The sequence below is a fragment of the Anomaloglossus baeobatrachus genome, chromosome 11 (assembly GCF_048569485.1).
Source record: "Anomaloglossus baeobatrachus isolate aAnoBae1 chromosome 11, aAnoBae1.hap1, whole genome shotgun sequence".
NCBI classification, from domain to species: domain Eukaryota; kingdom Metazoa; phylum Chordata; class Amphibia; order Anura; family Aromobatidae; genus Anomaloglossus; species Anomaloglossus baeobatrachus.
This window is the reverse complement of record NC_134363.1, coordinates 22537839-22556293: the sequence shown is the minus strand read 5'-3', so window position 1 is coordinate 22556293 and position 18455 is coordinate 22537839. Positions and strand designations below refer to the sequence as shown.

The window sequence follows — 18455 nt, the reverse complement described above, 5'->3', positions numbered from 1 at the left end:
TGGACCATGCCCTAGGGTGGAGATATGTAAACACCCATCCCACCCATCTCTTTGACTGTTCACAAAAACCCAGCCTTGTCATGGCCTATTACCCTTCTCAGCATTTAACATGTTGGCACCTGCTTCCAGGTTTACATCACTGAGGCTATCAACCTCAGTGATACATATCTCCCCTTCAAGATTTTGCCAAGATCATCTTACACTGTGCTGCATAGAAACTGCTCTTTAACAAGAGTAACACAGGTGGAGGTCTGCACACCTCCAAACACAGACACCTAAAATGTCTTCCCATTCAGAATAATGTGTCTTTACCAAGAGTAACACTACTGGAGGTCTGCACACCTCCACACACAGACACCTAAAATGTCCGCCCTTCAGAATAATGTGTCTTTACCAAGAGTAACACTACTGGAGGTCTGCACACCTCCACACACATACACTTTAATGAACTCACAAGTTTACATTCTACCTCATGGACCATGCCCTAGGTTGGAGACATGTGAACAGCCATCCACCCATCTCTTAGACTGTTCACAGAAACCCAACCTTGTCATGGCCTCTTAACCCTCTCAGCATTTAACATGCTGGCATCAGTTTCCAGGTCTATATCATGGAGGCTATCAATCTCAGTGATACATATCTCCCCTTCAAGATTTTACCAGAGATCATCTTACACCATGCTGCATAAAAACCACTCATCCATACTAAGGTTTTATAAAATCCATTTTTATTTTTTTTGCATTCTGCTGGGAATTTTATTTTTATTTTTTTTGCATTCTGCTGGGAATTATTTTTTTAATCTACCATTGTATAAGAAGATTTGATCTTTTTTCTGATTTTAAGTAAATTTTACGTTTCTCATGCTATGATAATGCTATAAATGTGCAGCAAGAGAAAGTGAAGTCATACTGATTGGTAAAAAGTTAAAGGTGGACATTTGTGAAAGAAAGAAATGAAGAAATGCAGGAAATAAAGAAAAAGGAGAAGTTGATGAAAACTTTTAGAAAAAAAAAATCATATGAGAGAACACTTTATACAATCGAGTAGTAATCTCCGTATCAGGATGATGCAGATGAGCGGCTTTGACATTTGGGTCACTTTTTCCATTTTCCTTTCTCTACTCTTGAAAAGTAAGTGTTTTTTTAATATTTCACAAAATCCTACCTGTAAGATGTGACGGGAGAAGTTACTTTTACCTTCTTAGTGATCAGTAAAGAAATGATGTTTGTACATTGCACTAGTATCGATCAGCCCATTGACAAATTATTGGGAGCGCCATTGGTCATCACAGAAGCAGTGGAATTCAATAATGGGACTTACTAAATGTCCAGTCTTTATGATAAGTTTGAATGTCTTTGTAAAGATTATACGTGTAATTTTTCCTTAAAGGGGTTTTTAAGGGATAAAATTATTTGTTAAAGGGATCAAGCTGATTTAATACTGGAGATTCCATGGGTAGTAAGGAAATAATAGGATGTGCACACTGCTGTCCCCCCTTTCTATTTGATCTAATACTGAAAATACCAGAGATGCTGAGGTAAGAAGAGACTGTTCACACTGCTGTCCATTCTGTCTACACAATCTAATACTGGTATACCAGGGATGCTGAGGTAAGAAGAGAATGTTTACATTCCTGTCCATCCTGTCTATACAATCTAAAACTAGTATACAAGTGATAAGAGTGGGTAAGAAGAGACTGTTCACACTGCTGTCCATCCTGTCTATACAATCTAACACTGGTATACCAGGGATGCTGAGGTAAGAAGAGACTGTTCACACATCTGTCCATCCTGTCTATACAATCTATCACACGTATACAAGTGATAAGAGAAGGTAAGAAAAGACTGTTCCCACTGCTGTCCATCTTGTCTATACAATCTAACACTAGTATACCAGTGATAAAAGAAGGTAAGAAGAGTGTTACGAATCGGCGCCGCCATAACCGCAGGCAGCCTGCTGAGGTTCCAGTTGCGCCCAGGCGCCGGCTGCCGTTTTTGTCCGTGCCTCGGGTCGTCCAGCTGGCTGCTTGCACCTCCACGTCTAAGTGTGCAGAGGCGGCTAGTGCGCATGCGTGTGCTGATTTACCCCAGCCGGAGCCTAAGTCCAGTGTTTCGCCTAGGGAGCATGCTCAGCCTGATAGTGCCATTTCTCAGGCTAAGTCCTCGGTTCGGACTACTGAGCATGCTCCTACACTTAGTGCGAAAAGCCTCTTTGCACAGGTACTTGGACGGCGTGCTGTGTCTAAGTCCTGTGTTGTGCCTACGGAGCATGCTCAGGCTGATAGTCTGATTTCTAAGACTGTTGTCCAGGCTACTGAGCATGCTCAGGCACTTAGTGCATTGGAGGGAAAGTCCGGGAAGGACTTCACTGGGCATGTCCGTGAGGTGGCAGGCCCTGATAGGCCAGAGGGTGTCAGATGTCCTGATGACGTGGCAACTCCGGACTGGCTCGCAGAGGCCCGCCCCTATGATCTGGCACCTCACCATTGGTTGTCAGACGATGACTGGTGAAGTGTTTGGGGCGTGGCTGCCATGAGGTCATCAATGACGTGGTGGTTCCGGATAGGCCGCTGGTGACGTCACTGATGACATGGCACTCTGCTATTAAACCTTGGTGGTTCCAACCTGGCTTTGGGGTGGACCCAGGTTATAAAAGGGGCTGGAGACAACATGGAGGGGCGCAGTCTTCACATTTGCTCAGTCAGAGCATACCTCCATGTTAGAGCCTCATTGCGGCATAAGTCTATGTTGGGAAGCGGTAGGTAGGGTTAGGCGATTCGTGGCTCAGTCCTAATGTTACGGGGGGCTGTCTGATAATAAAACCCAAAGGAATATCAGACAGTCATGGTCCATCGTGCAAAGACTCTGCTGCAGACTATGGCAGAGGATAAGGGGTATATAAGTGTGCCACTGTAAATAGTAATAGCACAAGTGCAGAGTGCAATACCGCTGTTAAACTCACAGAGGAATATAATTAGTAAATAAAGCAATTCCTCCCTTACTTGGAGGGTGTGTGGTATGGTCTCTGTTAATGGTCACAGAGACAAAAGCAGTGAGTGTGAAATGGCACCTACCTAGGTCCGTTCCTCTAGCGGTGCCAGGAGATGGACAGCAGCGTAAGCCACACAAAGCTCCTACCTGCGTTCGCTCCACTAGTGTGCGAGGACACGAACCACTAGATATGGCACCTGCCTAGGTCCGCTCTTCTAGTGGTGCAAAAGAGATGGACAGCAGCATAAGCCGCACAAAGCTCCTACCTCTGTTCGCTCCCCTAGTGTGCGAGGATACGAACAACTGCCAGATGCAGTATAAGGAACGTTACCTTAGCGGCAACGTCCACCTACGAGTAGAATCACAAGGCCCAGCCGAACCATGTGCCTCAGGCACCTGCCTATGTCCAGTCCACTAAGAGGTAAAGATACGAACCGCAGCCGAAGCTGTAAGGTACAAGAATGCTACCCTGCCGGTAGCGTTCACCTAACATAGACAGAGAGATGCCTAGAGGTACGTGCACAGGGCGTCTACCCTCATGCATGAACCAAGAGGACTGAGCGCCGGGCGGCGTGCGTCAGGGTCTTATATAGACTCTGTGCCTCATCCAAGATGGAGGACACCAGAGCCAATCCGCTGCCAGAATGACAGCAATGACGTCACGCTGGCCTATCACCGAGCAAAGCGTCACAAGCACATGACCAGCGGCCAATCGGCATAGAAGGTGTCAGAGACATGTGACCACGTGTCACAAGCACATGACCAGCGGCCAATCAGCTTAGAAGGTGTCAGAGACATGTGACCTCGTGTCAGCGATGATGTCACCCGCACATGTGCAATGGCTCCAAGACATTGTCTCCAGCGCTTGCACATGTGCAGTAGCAAGAAATCCGGACATAGTCTCCAGAGCCACAGCAACCGTAACAAAGAGACTGTTCCCACTGCTGTCCATCCTGTCTATACAATCTAACACCAGTATACAAGTGATAAGAGAAGGTAAGAAGAGCCTGTTCCTACTGCTGTCCATCCTGTCTATACAATCTAACACTGGTGTACCAGAGATGCTGAGGTAAGAAGAAACTGTTCCCACTGCTGTCCATCCTGTCTATACAATCTAACACTAGAATACCAGAGATGCTGAGGTAAGAAGAAACTGTTCACACTGCTGTTCATCCTGTCTATACAATCTAACACTGGTATAGTAGGGATTCTGAGGTAAGAAGAGACTGTTCACACTGCTGTCCACCCTGTGTATACAATCTAACTGGTATACCAGGGATGATGAGGTAAGAAGAGCCTGCAGATAATCCAACTCACTGCCAGCTGACCTCACCGTTCCTTAGTCTCGGACACCGGCCCTGCCCTGGCCGCAAAGCCATAAACAGAAGAATGATCCAGCTGAGTGCAAATGGTGATTTATTCGTGCATAGTCATCTGTGCACTGTCTGACTATGCACAAATAAATCACCGTTTGCACTCAGCTGGATCATTCTTCTGTAAGAAGAGGCTGCTTACACTGCTGTCAATAATATATTACTGAATGCTAAGAGGTAGCTCTGACCTGGATGTTTGTGATACAGGTTATCTCCATGTCACCTTCTATCTTTTATTCTATATGTAATAGTGATGTCTCCTTGTATAGTACTCAGAGAAGGCATTTGGTAGTCATGGTATCAGTGGCATGTGCAAGGCTCGCTGACAAAAAATAGGCTCATGGTTAGAAAAATGAGATACCTAACTTTTGTGATTAGAGACAGATTTCCATACTGTACGATTGAAAATGACTATCCATGACACCAGCTTAAATTGCTTTGTAAGAGATGGAAGTGTACCGCCCCCGTGCCAGTGGCCGCCACTGCTCGGATATCCGGACCCACTGTGTGTGTCTGTGGCTCGAGTGATCCTCCGGACCTGGGGGTCACGCGGACACGCCGAATAAAAGGGGGGACGTAGATGTACGGCTTGGCCGTATTAAGTTTGTGACGCCACCCACGGTGTGTGGTGAAGTGGGACACCACCGCTGCTGTTGTAGGGCACCCGGGGGAGATGTAGTGGCAGCTGTATGTTAACCCCTCCGTGGGTAGGGATGGTTGCCCTGGGACCCAGTGTCTTTGTGCAGGGTATGGCAATGGCAAGGGCTGGTGCGCCCGGACGTGCGAGCGGATGTTTCGTTAGCAAATGAATCATGCAAGTCTTTTGGTACACCAAGGTGCTGGTGGCCGGCCGCCACGGCCGGTTGCATTCAGGTCTCCCATCCGGGCTGGTGGTCGCTGTCCTTTTCCCTCTGCACTTGTTCGTGTATGGTGGACTGCCTGGTCTGGAACTCAGGAGTCCGCGCCCAGCTGGAGATGGTCCTTTTCTGTGTAGGTCCGGGACAGTACCTCCGCCTTTCTCTTCTCCCGGGCCGCAATTTCTTTGTTCAGCTGGCGCCGCTGCTGTTCCCAATACAGAGCACTTGTTTCACGCTCAACTTCCACCTGCACGGGGGCTGGGCCCAGCCGGACTCCCTCGTGGCGGCTACGACTGGCACCACTGGCAATGGATGGTTCCGCTGTGTCATGGCCCGCTTTGCTGCCCCGTAGGTGCATCCCCACTGTCCCTCAGCCGAGGCTGGGAGCTTGGGAGCGGTCAGCGTCTCTGGTGGTGCTGACTTCCAGTCAGGGATTGCCTCCGCTGCGGCTGGGTGGACTGCCGGGGCCATCATTATCGCGGGCGCTGCCTTCTCCGGGGGCAATGTCATCAAGGTTGCGGCTTGGCTCGGGACCGGACGGGACATCTGCCGGGACGTGGTCTGGCTTGGAGCTGGTGCGAGTGCGGGATCGGTGGAGTGCTCGTGGCCTGAAGACTTCGCTGGCGGGTCCTCACAGGCAGATGGGATGGGTACCGCTGCCGTTGCATGTGGCAGCGGACCGAGCGAGGTGTCAGCTGCAGGTGCGGGCAGCGATGGAGGCAGCGTGGTGGACGGGGGCAGACCGGGCTCCTCAGCTTGGTGGGCCGGTCCCAGTGGGACATAGGGGCATGGGTCACTCATCCACTCCTCCAAGGCTGCCTCCACTTCACGGGCCTGAACGGCAGCAGCTAGTTTCGCCATCTCGGCCGCCTGTCACCCTATCATCACATTGGCCTGAGCCTGTATTCTGAGGCACATCCGCGTTGTCTGGGCTTCCACCCAGTTGGCTGTTCCGGGCACAAATCTCTCCATGATTGGCTTGCCAGACTGTTCGGCCATCTTCCTCTGTCGGCATCCAGGAACAAGAAAGTGGCAGAGACCTGGTGTCTCTGCCCTTTATCAGCGCGGGTCACATGCTGCAAACTCTTCACCCGCCCCCCTTGGTCTTTTGCCAGCACTCTTCTGAGCGGCTAGTTAGTTTCGTTTTATGGCCTCGGGATTTACCTTCCGTCAGTGTTCCCAGGGGGCGGGGCTTCGTTTTCGCGCACTTTCTCGAGGAAGAAGACGCTGGGCTGTAGTTTTTGCGCCTAAAAATGGCAGCAAAAATGGCGACTTCTTGAAATTTTTCAACGAATCATCGCTGACTGTCCAATTCAAGGCACACTTCCACCAGGTAGGTGGATGGGTTTGAATCCTGTTCGTGACGGCAAGTTTCGGGGTGTGCTGCCCCCGTACCAGCAGCCGCCGCTGCTCGGATTCGGACCCGCTGTGTGTGTCTGTGGCTCAAGGGATCCTCCGGACCCGGGGGTCACGCGGACACGCCGAATAAAAAGGGGGACATAGATGTACGGGCTTGGCCGTATTAAGTTCGTGACACCATCCACGGTGTGTGGTGAAGTGAAGTGGGACACTACTGCTGCTGTTGTGGGGCACCCGGGGGAGATGTAGTGGCAGCTGGATGTTAACCCCTCCATGGGTAGGGATGATTGTCCCGGGACCCAGTGTCTTTGTGCAGGGTATGGCAATGGCAAGGGCCGGTGCGCCCGGACGTGCGAGGGGATGTTTGGTTACTCACAGCAAATAAATCACACAAGTCTTTTGGTAAACCAAGGTACTGGTAGCCGGCCGCCGCAGCCGGTTGCATTCAGGTCCCCCACCCGGGCTGGTGGTTGCTGTCCTTTTCCCTCTGCACTTGTTTGTGTATGGTGGACTGCTTGGTCTAGAACTCAGGAGTCCGCTCCCAGCTGGCTGTGGCCTAAGGGGCCATGCCCCCAGACGCTGGCCCGTGGGATCTATGGGCCCTGGCAGTGGCCTTATCCCTATCGGTAGGCTGTTGTCTTCTTTAGGGTCTTTGGGTGGTACAGCACCTATAATCCTACCCTCAATAGGTTAATTAGCTAGGCCGCTGGTTTCGGTCCTGGCTTCAGGGTCCGACTACCCCCTCTGTGCTATGGTTTCCGGGTCAGTTCTCCGTGTCGGTACCGGCGGGCTGCAACCCTGTCCTGGTCCACCTCGGATCTGCCGAGCCATCTTCCCGTCTTCTGCTGACGGAGACCACCGTCTGCCACCCACCAAAGGCACCAGGGCTCCAACCCTGGCACCGTTCAACTTGAGCTTCTCCTCCTGCTGGGACTACACCTAGCCCCAGCCTCACTCCTCTCAACTTGAACTCTAGATTAGACTCTTTGTTTTCCCACCCCGGGCTGTCTAGACCCCTAGGTGGGCATTCCCAACTGCCTGGTCCCGCCCACTGGTGTGTCCATCTTTCCCTAAGGGGGGGGTGACTACGGTTTCAGGTCGGCTGTGTGTTACCTGAATGAGGGAAGGTGTTGTGCGGGGGCCTATCTGTGACTACCTGGTTTTGCCAGGGCATCACAGAAGATCAGCTGTGAAGCCAAAACATCTGCTCTAACAAGTGAAATACTTAGTTTTCTTTGAGAATATGGACATTCTGATGAATATGGAAGTATCTTTCAACATGATGTTCTTCATTTCTCTTTCAATAGGTTTCATGTTTGAGGACGTTCCTGGTTACTCCATCAAGGTTATTTCTACCGTCAGTGTCCAAGAAGGTCTCTGTGTCACCATTCCTTGCCAATTTAATGCCAGCTCGAAAAATGTTTTCAAGAATTCTTGGGGTTCTTGGCTGAAGAATCCTATAAATCCAGTTACATTTGTAGCCACTAATGTTAAATCAAGAAATGTGATTAAACAAAACTTTCATCTGACGGGAAATCCTGATGAAGGAGACTGCACATTGACTATAAATAATGCCAAAATGGAAGATGACGGCTCCTACTTCTTTAGACATGAAGACAGTAAAAACCAGTCAGTAAGTTACAGTTTTCGGAATCCGTTGGTCAGAGTGAATGTGATTGGTAAGTGGATTTTTATGAAAGTAATATAACACTCAGAGGAATCGATAAAAGAATATATGAACATGGTGGGAACTGCAGAACCTCGTCAGCAAATTTTTGCCAATAATCTGTAACAAAACACTTTTAAACCTTCACGACCAAGAACATGCCGGTATGTCCTAAATCATGAAGGGGTAATCATCGCCGGCTGCTGCAGTCAGTGGGCTGCAAAACCTGCACAATGCTGCTAATTTGAACAGCAGACATATGCGGCTAACAGGCATGGGTGGAGCCACGATCCACCCTCATCTGTTATCCCCGTAGATCACGCTGTCAAAATGTGACAGCGCGATTTAAATGGCCATGGGAGGGAAATCGCCTTTCCTCGCCGCCATTGGAGGCCCCGTGATGTGGTCATAGGGAGCCAATGGTTGCCATGGTAGCGATGAGTTATATGATGATTCCTGTTGCTATCAGGACGTAGTTCCTGTTATAGCCAGTAGAGCAGCGGCTGTAACAGGAGATCAGCATTTCTGCTGATCAGCGCTGTGCAGCGCTGATCAACAGAAATGAATGAGCAATCATACTGTTGCTCTTATAGTCCCTTAAGGGTATTAGTAAAATAAAAAAAAGAGTAAAAAAAGTTTTAAAAAATTAAAAAAAGATTCAAAAAAACCTAAAAGTTCAAATCACACGCCATTCGCCCCATTTAAAATTAAATGTTTAAAAAAATATACACAAATTTGGTATAAAATAAAATAAAAATATAAAATCAATTAACCTGATTAGTAAATGGTGCAGCAGTAGTCAAATTCGAAATGCCAAAATTACGTTTTTTTGGTTGGCGCAAATTTCACGCAAAATGCAACAGGCGATCAAAACTTAGAATCTGTGCAAAAATTTTACCAATAAAAATGTCAGCTCAAAACGCAAAAAAATAAGCCATCACTGAGCCCCAGATCCAAAAAAATGAGAACGTTAAGGGTCGTGGAAAGTGGCGCAAAAAGTGCGCTACTTTTTGGACAAACTTCTGAATTTTTTTAACCCTTTAGATAAAAGTAAACCTATGCATGTTTGGTGTCTACGAACTTGTACTGACCTGAGGCATCACACCAATACATCAGTTTTACCATATAGTGAAGACGGTGAATAAAATATCTGAAAAACAATCATGCAATCACACCTTTTTGCAATTTTGCCGCACTTGGAATTGTTTTGCTATTTTCCAGTACACTATATGGTAAAACTCATGGTTTCATTTAAAAGTACAAACTCATTTCACAAAAAATAAGCCCTCAGGATGGCAAGATTGATAGAAAAATAAAAAAAAGTTATGGCTCTCAGAAGAAGGAGAGCAAAAAACAAAAACGAAAAACGCAAAATCGTAATGGGTTAAAATTGCAAATTGCGTTATTGTCATCAACATTTTTTGGGTAGCTTAACTGAGGTGTGCTACATATATCCCCAGATCGGGAAGCGTTTTGGCTAGAGAAGGTTGTCATCTGGAGAAATTGTGCACTCATTGTATTTTTCTAATGAAAAGATGGCTATGATCTTAAAATGATGCGTTATGCCCATTTTATTAACTTTGTATACCCTTTAATAATTGTTTTCTAGAATTATCAGATAAACCAGCGATATCTCCCTTGGGAAGGATGGCTGCAGGTGAAGAAGTGACACTGAATTGCACAAGTCCTGGAAGATGTTCTGGGAAGTCTCCGCTTATCACATGGGAAGGAAACATTGAAAAATATGGAACGACAAAGAGATATATAGAAAGGCATGAAGATGGCACAATGTCATATCATGCCAGTCTTACCTTTACTCCATGGATTGAGGATGACAAGTCTTTACTCACCTGTAAAGTCACCTTTGGAAGTAACGTGACCACCAGTGGTAACATCACTCTGTACGTCAAAGGTAAGTCTTAGAAATCATTACAACTGTTGTGATCTCATTGTTTAGAATACAGATAAGAAACTTGTATCCTAATCAGAAAGTGTTCTACAATAGGTAGAAATAAAAATCACAATACTGGAGTGTAAAAAAAATTCCCTCCAAAGGTATCTGAATTGTAAAGGGAAGGAAAGGAAAGAAGGTCAAAGAGAATCTGTCAGCAGGTTTTTTGCTTTGTAAGCAGAAGATAGCGTGCTGAAAGGGTTTAGACATAGAATTCAGGGATGCCTGTCGTGTCAAGGTCCGATCTGTTCTTTATTTGCTATGTTAGTTTAACCAGCAGGACTTCTCATTGCTCAGACAACAATCTGGCACACTCCCTCCTCTGATTGGCACCTGTCATGTCCCCACCAGAGTCCGCTCCTGCGACTTCTGCTCTGATCGCCAGGCGACGCCGTGTTCCCACCATGGATAGTGCTGGTGATGGGAGAGGAGTCGGTGCCTGTGACTCTGCTGAGCACAGGCTCTACTCATCCACTAGGTTGGGTTTCCCTGGAACCTGCAGTACCACTGACAGACAGTAGGTGGCGTGTGTCTTCCAGCTGAAGTTGCCATCATTCACCTGCAGCCAATGGGAAGACACCACGCCCTTCTTATTCCCCCTCCTATCATGTCACCACTGCCAGAGATAGTTTGTATTCCTGGTTCCTGTGCTGTTTGTATTTTGATTCCTGTGTGCTGACTTCTGCGTGTTTTCTGACTACCCTTCTGCCTGCTGTTTATGTACCTCACTGCCCAATCCGCATTTGACCTCTGCTTTGTTTTCTGATTACGTCCTTGCCTGCCGATTCTGTCCCTGTTCTGCAATTCCTGGTTTGACCCTGCCTGACGACTACTCTCCAGGTTGCAGCCCTCCACAGGTAGTGATCATCTTGGGCCCTGTATAATTCCAAATCCCTGTATAGGGGTTAAAGAGTTTCAGGGTTCTGGGGGTCCTGATTGGTGAGTGTCTTCCCTCTAGCCTGTCCGTTACAGCCTGTCTGAGTCCGTGGATCCAGGCAGGCATTGCAGCACCTTACTGTCAATGCTTTCTCAGCTCTGCTAGATGGCTAAATCTGAAAATTCTGATTGTGTCCGAACGTCTGCAGCCAGTAATCTAAGTGATACATTGTTGGATTCAACATCTATTGCCTACATCATGCTGCTCTTAGATGAGGTAGCAAGAAGCTGCTGACCGATTCTCTTTTAAGAATATAAGAAAAGAAGGTGAACCAAAAGGCAAAAAGATGAAAGGAAAATGAGAGATGTGAAATAAAGGGAAAGATATACAAAAGAGGTGAAAAGAATGTAAAACAATGGTGAAAGAAATGTGAAAGAAGAAAGTGAAATTCAAAAAAAGGTTGGAAAAAAATAAGAACGAAAAATAGAGGAATGGAAATGATACATGGTGAAGGAAAGAGAGAAAAGAGGAATAAAAAGAGGGTAAGGGAAAGTGAGGAGGTGAAAGGAATGGAAAGCTGCTGAGGGGAAAGAAGAAAGGTTAATGGAAAAAAAGGTCAAGGAAAAGGAATAAAGGCTTGACCGCAATAGAAAAGAGGTGAATGGAAAAATCTGTAAGGAGAAGATAAAGGTTGGGGAAAAAGAGATGAAGGGCGTGGAAAAGGAAAAGGCTTCAAGGCAATAGAAAAATGATGAAGGGAATTGTAAGGAGAAGATAAAAGTTGAGGAAAAAAAATGAAGGAAAAGGAAAAGGCTTGATGGCAATGGAAAGGAGGTAAAGGGAATAGAAAAAATGTGCAAGGAGAAGATAAAGGTTGGGGTAAAAGAGTTGAAGGAAATAAAAAAGGAAAAGGCTTAACGGCAATAGAAAAAAGGTGAAGGGAATGGAAAAATGTGTAAGGAGAAGACAAAGGTTAGTGAAAAATAGATGAAGCGAGTGGAAAAAGAAAAGGTTTGAAGGCAATATAAAAAAGATGAAGGGAATGGAAAAATGTGTAAGGAGAGGACAAAGGTTGGTGAAAAATAGATGAAGGGCATGGAAAAAGAAAAGGTTTAAAGGCAATAGAAAAAAGAAGAAGGGAATGGAAAAATGTGTAAGGAGAAGACAAAGGTTGGGGAAAAAGGTGAAGGGCATGAAAAAGGAAAAGGCTTGATGGCAATAGAAAGGATGTAAAGGGAATAGAAAAATGTGCAAGGAGAAGACAAAGGTTGGTGAAAAATAGATGAAGGGCATGGAAAAGGAAAAGGCTTGACATCAATAGAAAAAAGGTGAAGGGAATGAAAAAGGAAAAGGCTTTACGGCACTAGAAAAAAGGTGAAGGGAACGGAAAAATGTGTAAGGAGAAGACAAAGGTTGGGGAAAAAGAGGTGAAGGGCATGGAAAAGGAAAATGCTTGATGGCAATAGAAAGAAGATGAAGGGAATGGAAATATGTGTAAGGAGTAGACATAGATTCAGGTAAAAGAGATAAAGGGCATGGAAAAGGAAAAGGCTTGACGGCAAAAGAAAAGAGGTAAAGAGAATGGAAAAATGTGTAAGGAGAACATAAAAGTTGGGAAAAAGAAATGAAGGCCATGGAAAAGGAAAAGGCTTGACGGCAATAGAAAGAAGGTGAAGGGAATGGGAAAAATGTATAAGGAGAAGATAAAAGTTGGGGAAAAAGAGGTGAAGAAAATGAAAAAGGGGTGACGGAAAGAAAAGAAATAAAGCAAATATTTTAAAGGACAACTCAAAGGGATGAAAAGAAGATAAAGTACAAAGAAAATTAAGAGTGAAAGCCAAAATAAAAGGTAAGGAAAAAAAAGAAAGAAGTCAAAGAATGTAGAGAAGAATGAAAAGTTATAAAAGTAAATAAGGAGGTAATAAGAAAGGCTAAAGTATTCCAAAGGAAAGGTAAAAGAAAACAATAGGAAGGGGAAATGTAAGGAAACAGGGTAAGAACTATACAATAAAATATAAACAATCTGCAAGTTTCCTCCAGTATTTTCCTGCTTCTCTGAGTAAAGTGTTTTCATAAAAATACATTTTTAAAATTACTAGACATTGTAAACTTTGTGCTTTTGTGAAAAATTTGTAATTTATATATATATATATTTTATTTCTCCTTGTACTGTTCCAGCTCAGACGATTTCTTGTCCAGGTAAATATATTTGTGTGATAATTCTCCTTTTTGTCATCATTGTCCTCGGTTGATATAATTAATTGAATAAGTTTACATTACTTTGTTAATTAAATAGCCATTGGACATAATTATTCTCTTTCTTGTGCCCCATAAATTCCTCTTCTTTCATCCTCCATCCCTTTACATTCTGTATTAAGTATAACATAAGGTCTGTGTTCCGTCTGGAGTGCGTCTTTCAGATACCCATGCGTCGCTGACTTTTTACATTCTAATTTTCCGCTATTCTTCACAGTTTGCAGATCTGCGGATTCCATCTTTATTACTGGGATGGTGGTTGGTAACATTGTCATCTTGATTCTGATCATTTTGGGGTCGTATTGTTTTCTTAAGAAACATGTGAAGAAAAGACAATTAGGTAAAATGAAGAAGTCACAGATTTTTTTTTCTTGGATATTAATACAGGTGAAATATTGTATCAACATTTTTCACTTTTACAAAAATGAACCTCGATATATGAATAACAAATACAGATAGAGTTAGCCCTTCCCCTGCTCCACCATTGACTCACTACTGCTGCTCTGGTCTCAGTATTTTGGCTGCAATAGCAAAGTCACATTGACAGTTTATATCACTGCTGCCACCAATCACTGAGCTTAGTGACTGCACATAGAACAAGCTGCCGAGCTAAGTGATTGACTGCAGCTGTCTGTCATGCCTTATGGGTGCTTTACATGCTGCAACATCGCTTGCGTTTGCTAGCGATGTCGTGCGCAATATCACCCGTCCCCGTCGTGTGTGCGATATGTGGTGATCGCTGCAGTAGTGAACATTGTCGCTACGGCAGCGTCACATGCACATACCTGTTCAGCGACGTCGCTGTGACCGCCAAACAATCCCTCCTTCAAGGGGGAGGTGCATTTGGCGTCATAGCGACGTCACTGTGGCGTCACTAAGCGGCCGCCAAATAGCATAGATGGGGCGGAGATGAGCGGGCGGAAGAACCTTCCCACCTCCTTCCTTCCTCATTGCTTTCGGGACCCAGGTACAGTGAGTTTTCTCGTTCCTGCAGTGTCCCACATAGCGATGTGTGCTGCCGCAGGAACGACAAACAACCTCGCTACTCACCTGTCAACGATTTTTTGGTTTTGGAGCGACCTCTACAATACCAACAATTTTTACCTCTTTTGCAATCGTTTTAGGTTGCTCAGAGGTGTTACATGCTGCGATGTCACTAACGACACCGGATGTGCGTCACAAACACCATGACCTCGACGATATATCGTTAGCGATGTAGCAGCGTGTAAAGCCCCCTTTAGGATTTGATCTTTCAACCCTTTGATGAGCTTCTTTCTCTGCTGAGCCACAACATATTCAGTCTCTGTTAAAGTGCTGACCATCTTTTACCTTTTGTTTCACTTTTTCTGCCAGCAAGTGTTTCCATTCATTATATAGTCTGTCTTATCACACTGCCGGTGTGGCTATTTACACCTTCTCCTCCCTGGTCTTTACAATGTGTATTCTATTTGGCGTTCCAGTCATACGGTCTATAATTTATGTCCATCAGAAAGAGACCACATACATTTTTTTTTCTCTGCTGTCTTGTCTGTCTATCTTATTCTTTTCTTCTGCCAAGGGTCAAGTTGTAGGAGACTTTTCTTTCTTAAGGCCCCGTCACACTAAGCAACATCGCTGCTAACGAACAACTTTTGTGACGTAACAGCGATGTTGCTAGTGATGTTGCTGTGTGTGACATCCAGCAACAACCTGGCCCCTGCTGTGAGGTCGTTGGTTGTTGCTGAATGTCCTGGGCCATTTTTTAGTTGTTGCTGTCCCGCTGTGAAGCACAGATCGCTGTGTGTGACAGCGAGACAGCAACAACTAAATGTGCAGGCAGCAGGAGCCGGCTTCTGCGGAGGCTGGTAACCAATGTAAACATCGGGTAACCAAGAAGCCCTGTCCTTGGTTACCCGATATTTACCTTTGTTACCAGCCTCCGCCGCTCTCACTGTCAGTGCCGGCTCCTGCTCTGTGCACATGTAGCTGCAGCACACATCGGGTTAATTAACCCGATGTGTGCTGTAACTAGGAGAGCAAGGAGCCAGCGCTAAGCATTGTGCGCTGCTCCCTGCTCTGTGCACATGTAGCTGCAGCACACATCGGGTTAATTAACCCGATGTGTGCTGTAACTAGGAGAGCAAGGAGCCAGCGCTAAGCATTGTGCGCTGCTCCCTGCTCTGTGCACATGTAGCTGCAGCACACATCGGATAATTAACCCAATGTGTGCTGTAACTAGGAGAGCAGGGAGCCAGCGCTAAGCATTGTGCGCTGCTCCCTGCTCTGTGCACATGTAGCTGCAGCACACATCGGGTAATTAACCCAATGTGTGCTGTAACTAGGAGAGCAGGGAGCCAGCGCTCAGTGTGCGCTGCTCCCTGCTCTCTGCACGTGTAGCTCCGTGCGGTGGTAACCAAGGTAAATATCGGGTTGGTTACCCGATATTTACCTTAGTTACCAAGCGCAGCATCTTCCACGCAGCGCTGGGGGCTTGTCACTGGTTGCTGGTGAGCTCACCAGCAACTTGTGTAGCGACGCTCCAGCGATCCCTGCCAGGTCAGGTTGCTGGTGGGATCGCTGGAGCGTCGCAGTGTGACATCTCACCAGCAACCTCCTAGCAACTTACCAGCGATCCCTATCGTTGTTGGGATCGCTGGTAAGTTGCTTAGTGTGACTGGACCTTCACAGTGGTATTTTACTTTCTCTACTCTGCATTTGTGTTTTATGTGTTCTCACCTAGCATCTCTTCTATCTCAGCATGCCTTCCTTATTCAGGGTTATAAAGTTCAGCACCTCTACCATTTCCTAAGGAGGTGCAAGAAATGCTCGACGGCCTTTCATGCAGCCAGGTCCGAGTTGTCATCTCCTAGTTTGTGATCAGGATTGTTCCAGCTTGCACAGAACTGTGCAGCTAGAAAATTGTCTGTACATGAACCAGTAGGGACAGATACAGAGGTTTTGAATTAGGCTCTATTTTTTCAAATAAGTTACCCTGAGAGCATAACAGAGTGGTCTAAGCTGTTGACGTGAACTCAACGCTACAGCCAAACCACTGAAAATGGAGCAGCAGTAGGAAGAAAACTGTAGGTGAGTGCAGATCAGGATGTAATTCACCAATTCAGTGTAGAGTACTTACAATATTGCACAATTTTATGAATATCTATCTTCTATGTTGATCGCAAAACTTTGTTATATTTTCTAGGAAATGGATCGAATAATAATGAACCAAACATACAAGGAACAGAATCTACTTATCAGGTATCAAAGCAACTCCATATAAATATAACATTTACATTAATTTCACTCAAGGATGATTATAAAAGAGACTCAACTGTGATTATACTCTCAGATAGATGGGTGTGCAGACATGAGGGTCAGTGGGTGTTCTCATTCACTGGTTGGCTGTCTTTATAAAGACCGCACGAAACTGAACGCTTGCACTCCTTTCTCGTGGGCAAAAGCCTACTTAGGGAACACAGGGTGAGTGATCCACACACTGCTAGGAATTTTTTGGTTCACCGACAGGCAAAAACATTCTGTACATTCTCAACAAGAAAACAAGATGGTAGAAGCAGCAAAGTCCCACCCTTCCGCTGGCCAACCAAGGATTAGAGTCTTTGTGACTTCCAGTGCCAACTATCTTAGTCCAGCAACACCCCGCTTTTGGTGGGCACTCATTGAGAAGACATAGCGGCAAGCTTAGGAAGCAGTTCTATAAACCTTCAGATGGACCCTAAGCTGAAATCCTATAGAATATTCGAAGTGAAGCAGTTCTGTTTTTCCTCAGTCGCAACCAAAGTTTCTTGGCTGAATGATGTAGAATCCTTAAGTGAAGCACTTCATCGATTCCCAGAGCTGCAACTGAAGCTCTCCAGCTGGGGTCATGTAGAGTCTAACCCTGCTGACAGAAACAAGGCCATTTTATACCACTCAGTTCTCTTACAGGATTGGTGGAGTTGGCTGCTCTCTCATTGGTCTAAAGTTCATGCATAATGTTGTACTCTAAACTTTGCAGTCAGTGGGGCAGAGGCAATACACATTTACTGACAACAAGGCTCTAATGAGTCTGGGAAGAGACAATGGTTAATATCTCTTGATTTAACAACAATAGGACCCATATGTCTGGCCTAATTAAGAAAAGTTCACCCCCACACAAATGGCCAAATGCTGAGCCATCACAATGGGCAGGTAATGTAGTTAGACAGATAAATACATAGATAGATGATAGATAGAGGGATAGATAAATAGATAGATAGAGGGATAGACGGATAGTTTTTTATATATATATATATATATATATATATATATATATATATATATATATATAAAAATATATATATAGATAGATGAATAGAGGGATAGATAGATGGATAGAGGGATAGATAGATAGATAGATAGATAGATAGAGGGATAGATAGATAGAGGGATAGATAGATAGATAGATAGATAGATAGAGGGATAGATAGATAGATAGATAGATAGATAGAGGGATAGATAGATAGATAGATACTAAGGAATATTGCAAATATGATTGAAATTTGAGTTTTGAAAACAATAAACTTTTGTTTTGTAGGAACTAATGGGACAGCAGGACAACCCCTACTACAACATAAGGAAATAATGATTTGAAGAACTTCCTATTTTACAAGTGAATTTTCTAAATGTTCGATCATTGCTCCTCATAACTAATTTGTTTTTCATAAATTCAATGTAATGTATTTTTTCTTAAATTTAAATAAATACAATGACTCCATACTACATTATTATTCAAGTTAGATAATCTTTTTTAAAGATAGATAGATAGATAGATAGATAGATAGAGGGATAGATAGATAGATAGATAGATAGATAGATAGATAGATAGATGATAGATAGATAGATAGATAGATAGAGGGATAGATAGATAGATAGATAGAGGGATAGATAGATAGATAGATAGATAGAGGGATAGATAGATGGATAGATAGATAGATAGATAGATAGATAGATGATAGATAGATAGATGGATGGATGGATGGATGGATGGATGGAGGGATGGATAGAGGGATAGCTAGATGGATGGAGGGATAGATAGAGGGATAGATAGATAGATCGCCCAACGACTCCAGTTCAAAACATTAACCATGACATGCAAAGCCATGCACAAC

The 18455-nt window shown here is 44.9% G+C and overlaps 1 protein-coding gene and 1 long non-coding RNA gene across 2 annotated transcripts; both read left to right on the top strand.

The window, feature by feature from the left end:
- Positions 1–1053: 1053 nt before the first annotated feature.
- On the top strand, positions 1054–10213 carry LOC142255730 (sialic acid-binding Ig-like lectin 14). Its single transcript, XM_075327187.1, has 4 exons — positions 1054–1130; positions 7887–8258; positions 9855–10157; positions 10203–10213. The coding sequence occupies exons 1-4, from the start codon at positions 1064–1066 to the stop codon at positions 10211–10213; spliced, it is 753 nt and encodes a 250-aa protein (XP_075183302.1). The 5' UTR covers positions 1054–1063.
- Positions 10214–13557: 3344 nt separating this feature from the next.
- On the top strand, positions 13558–17959 carry LOC142256262 (uncharacterized). The gene is made up of 3 exons (XR_012727506.1): positions 13558–13669; positions 16511–16566; positions 17882–17959. It is a non-coding gene; the product is annotated as an uncharacterized LOC142256262 (long non-coding RNA).
- The last annotated feature ends 496 nt before the right edge of the window (positions 17960–18455 follow it).

What these genes read in the sequence shown, in the direction of transcription:
- LOC142255730 (XM_075327187.1), top strand. Translation starts at nt 1,064, where the DNA reads ATGATGCAGATGAGCGGCTTTGACATTTGGGTCACTTTTTCCATTTTC. An exon ending in CCTTTCTCTACTCTTGAAAA is followed by an intron (nt 1,131 to 7,886) that starts GTAAGTGTTTTT and finishes CTCTTTCAATAG; the next exon opens with GTTTCATGTTTGAGGACGTT. An exon ending in GGTCAGAGTGAATGTGATTG is followed by an intron (nt 8,259 to 9,854) that starts GTAAGTGGATTT and finishes ATTGTTTTCTAG; the next exon opens with AATTATCAGATAAACCAGCG.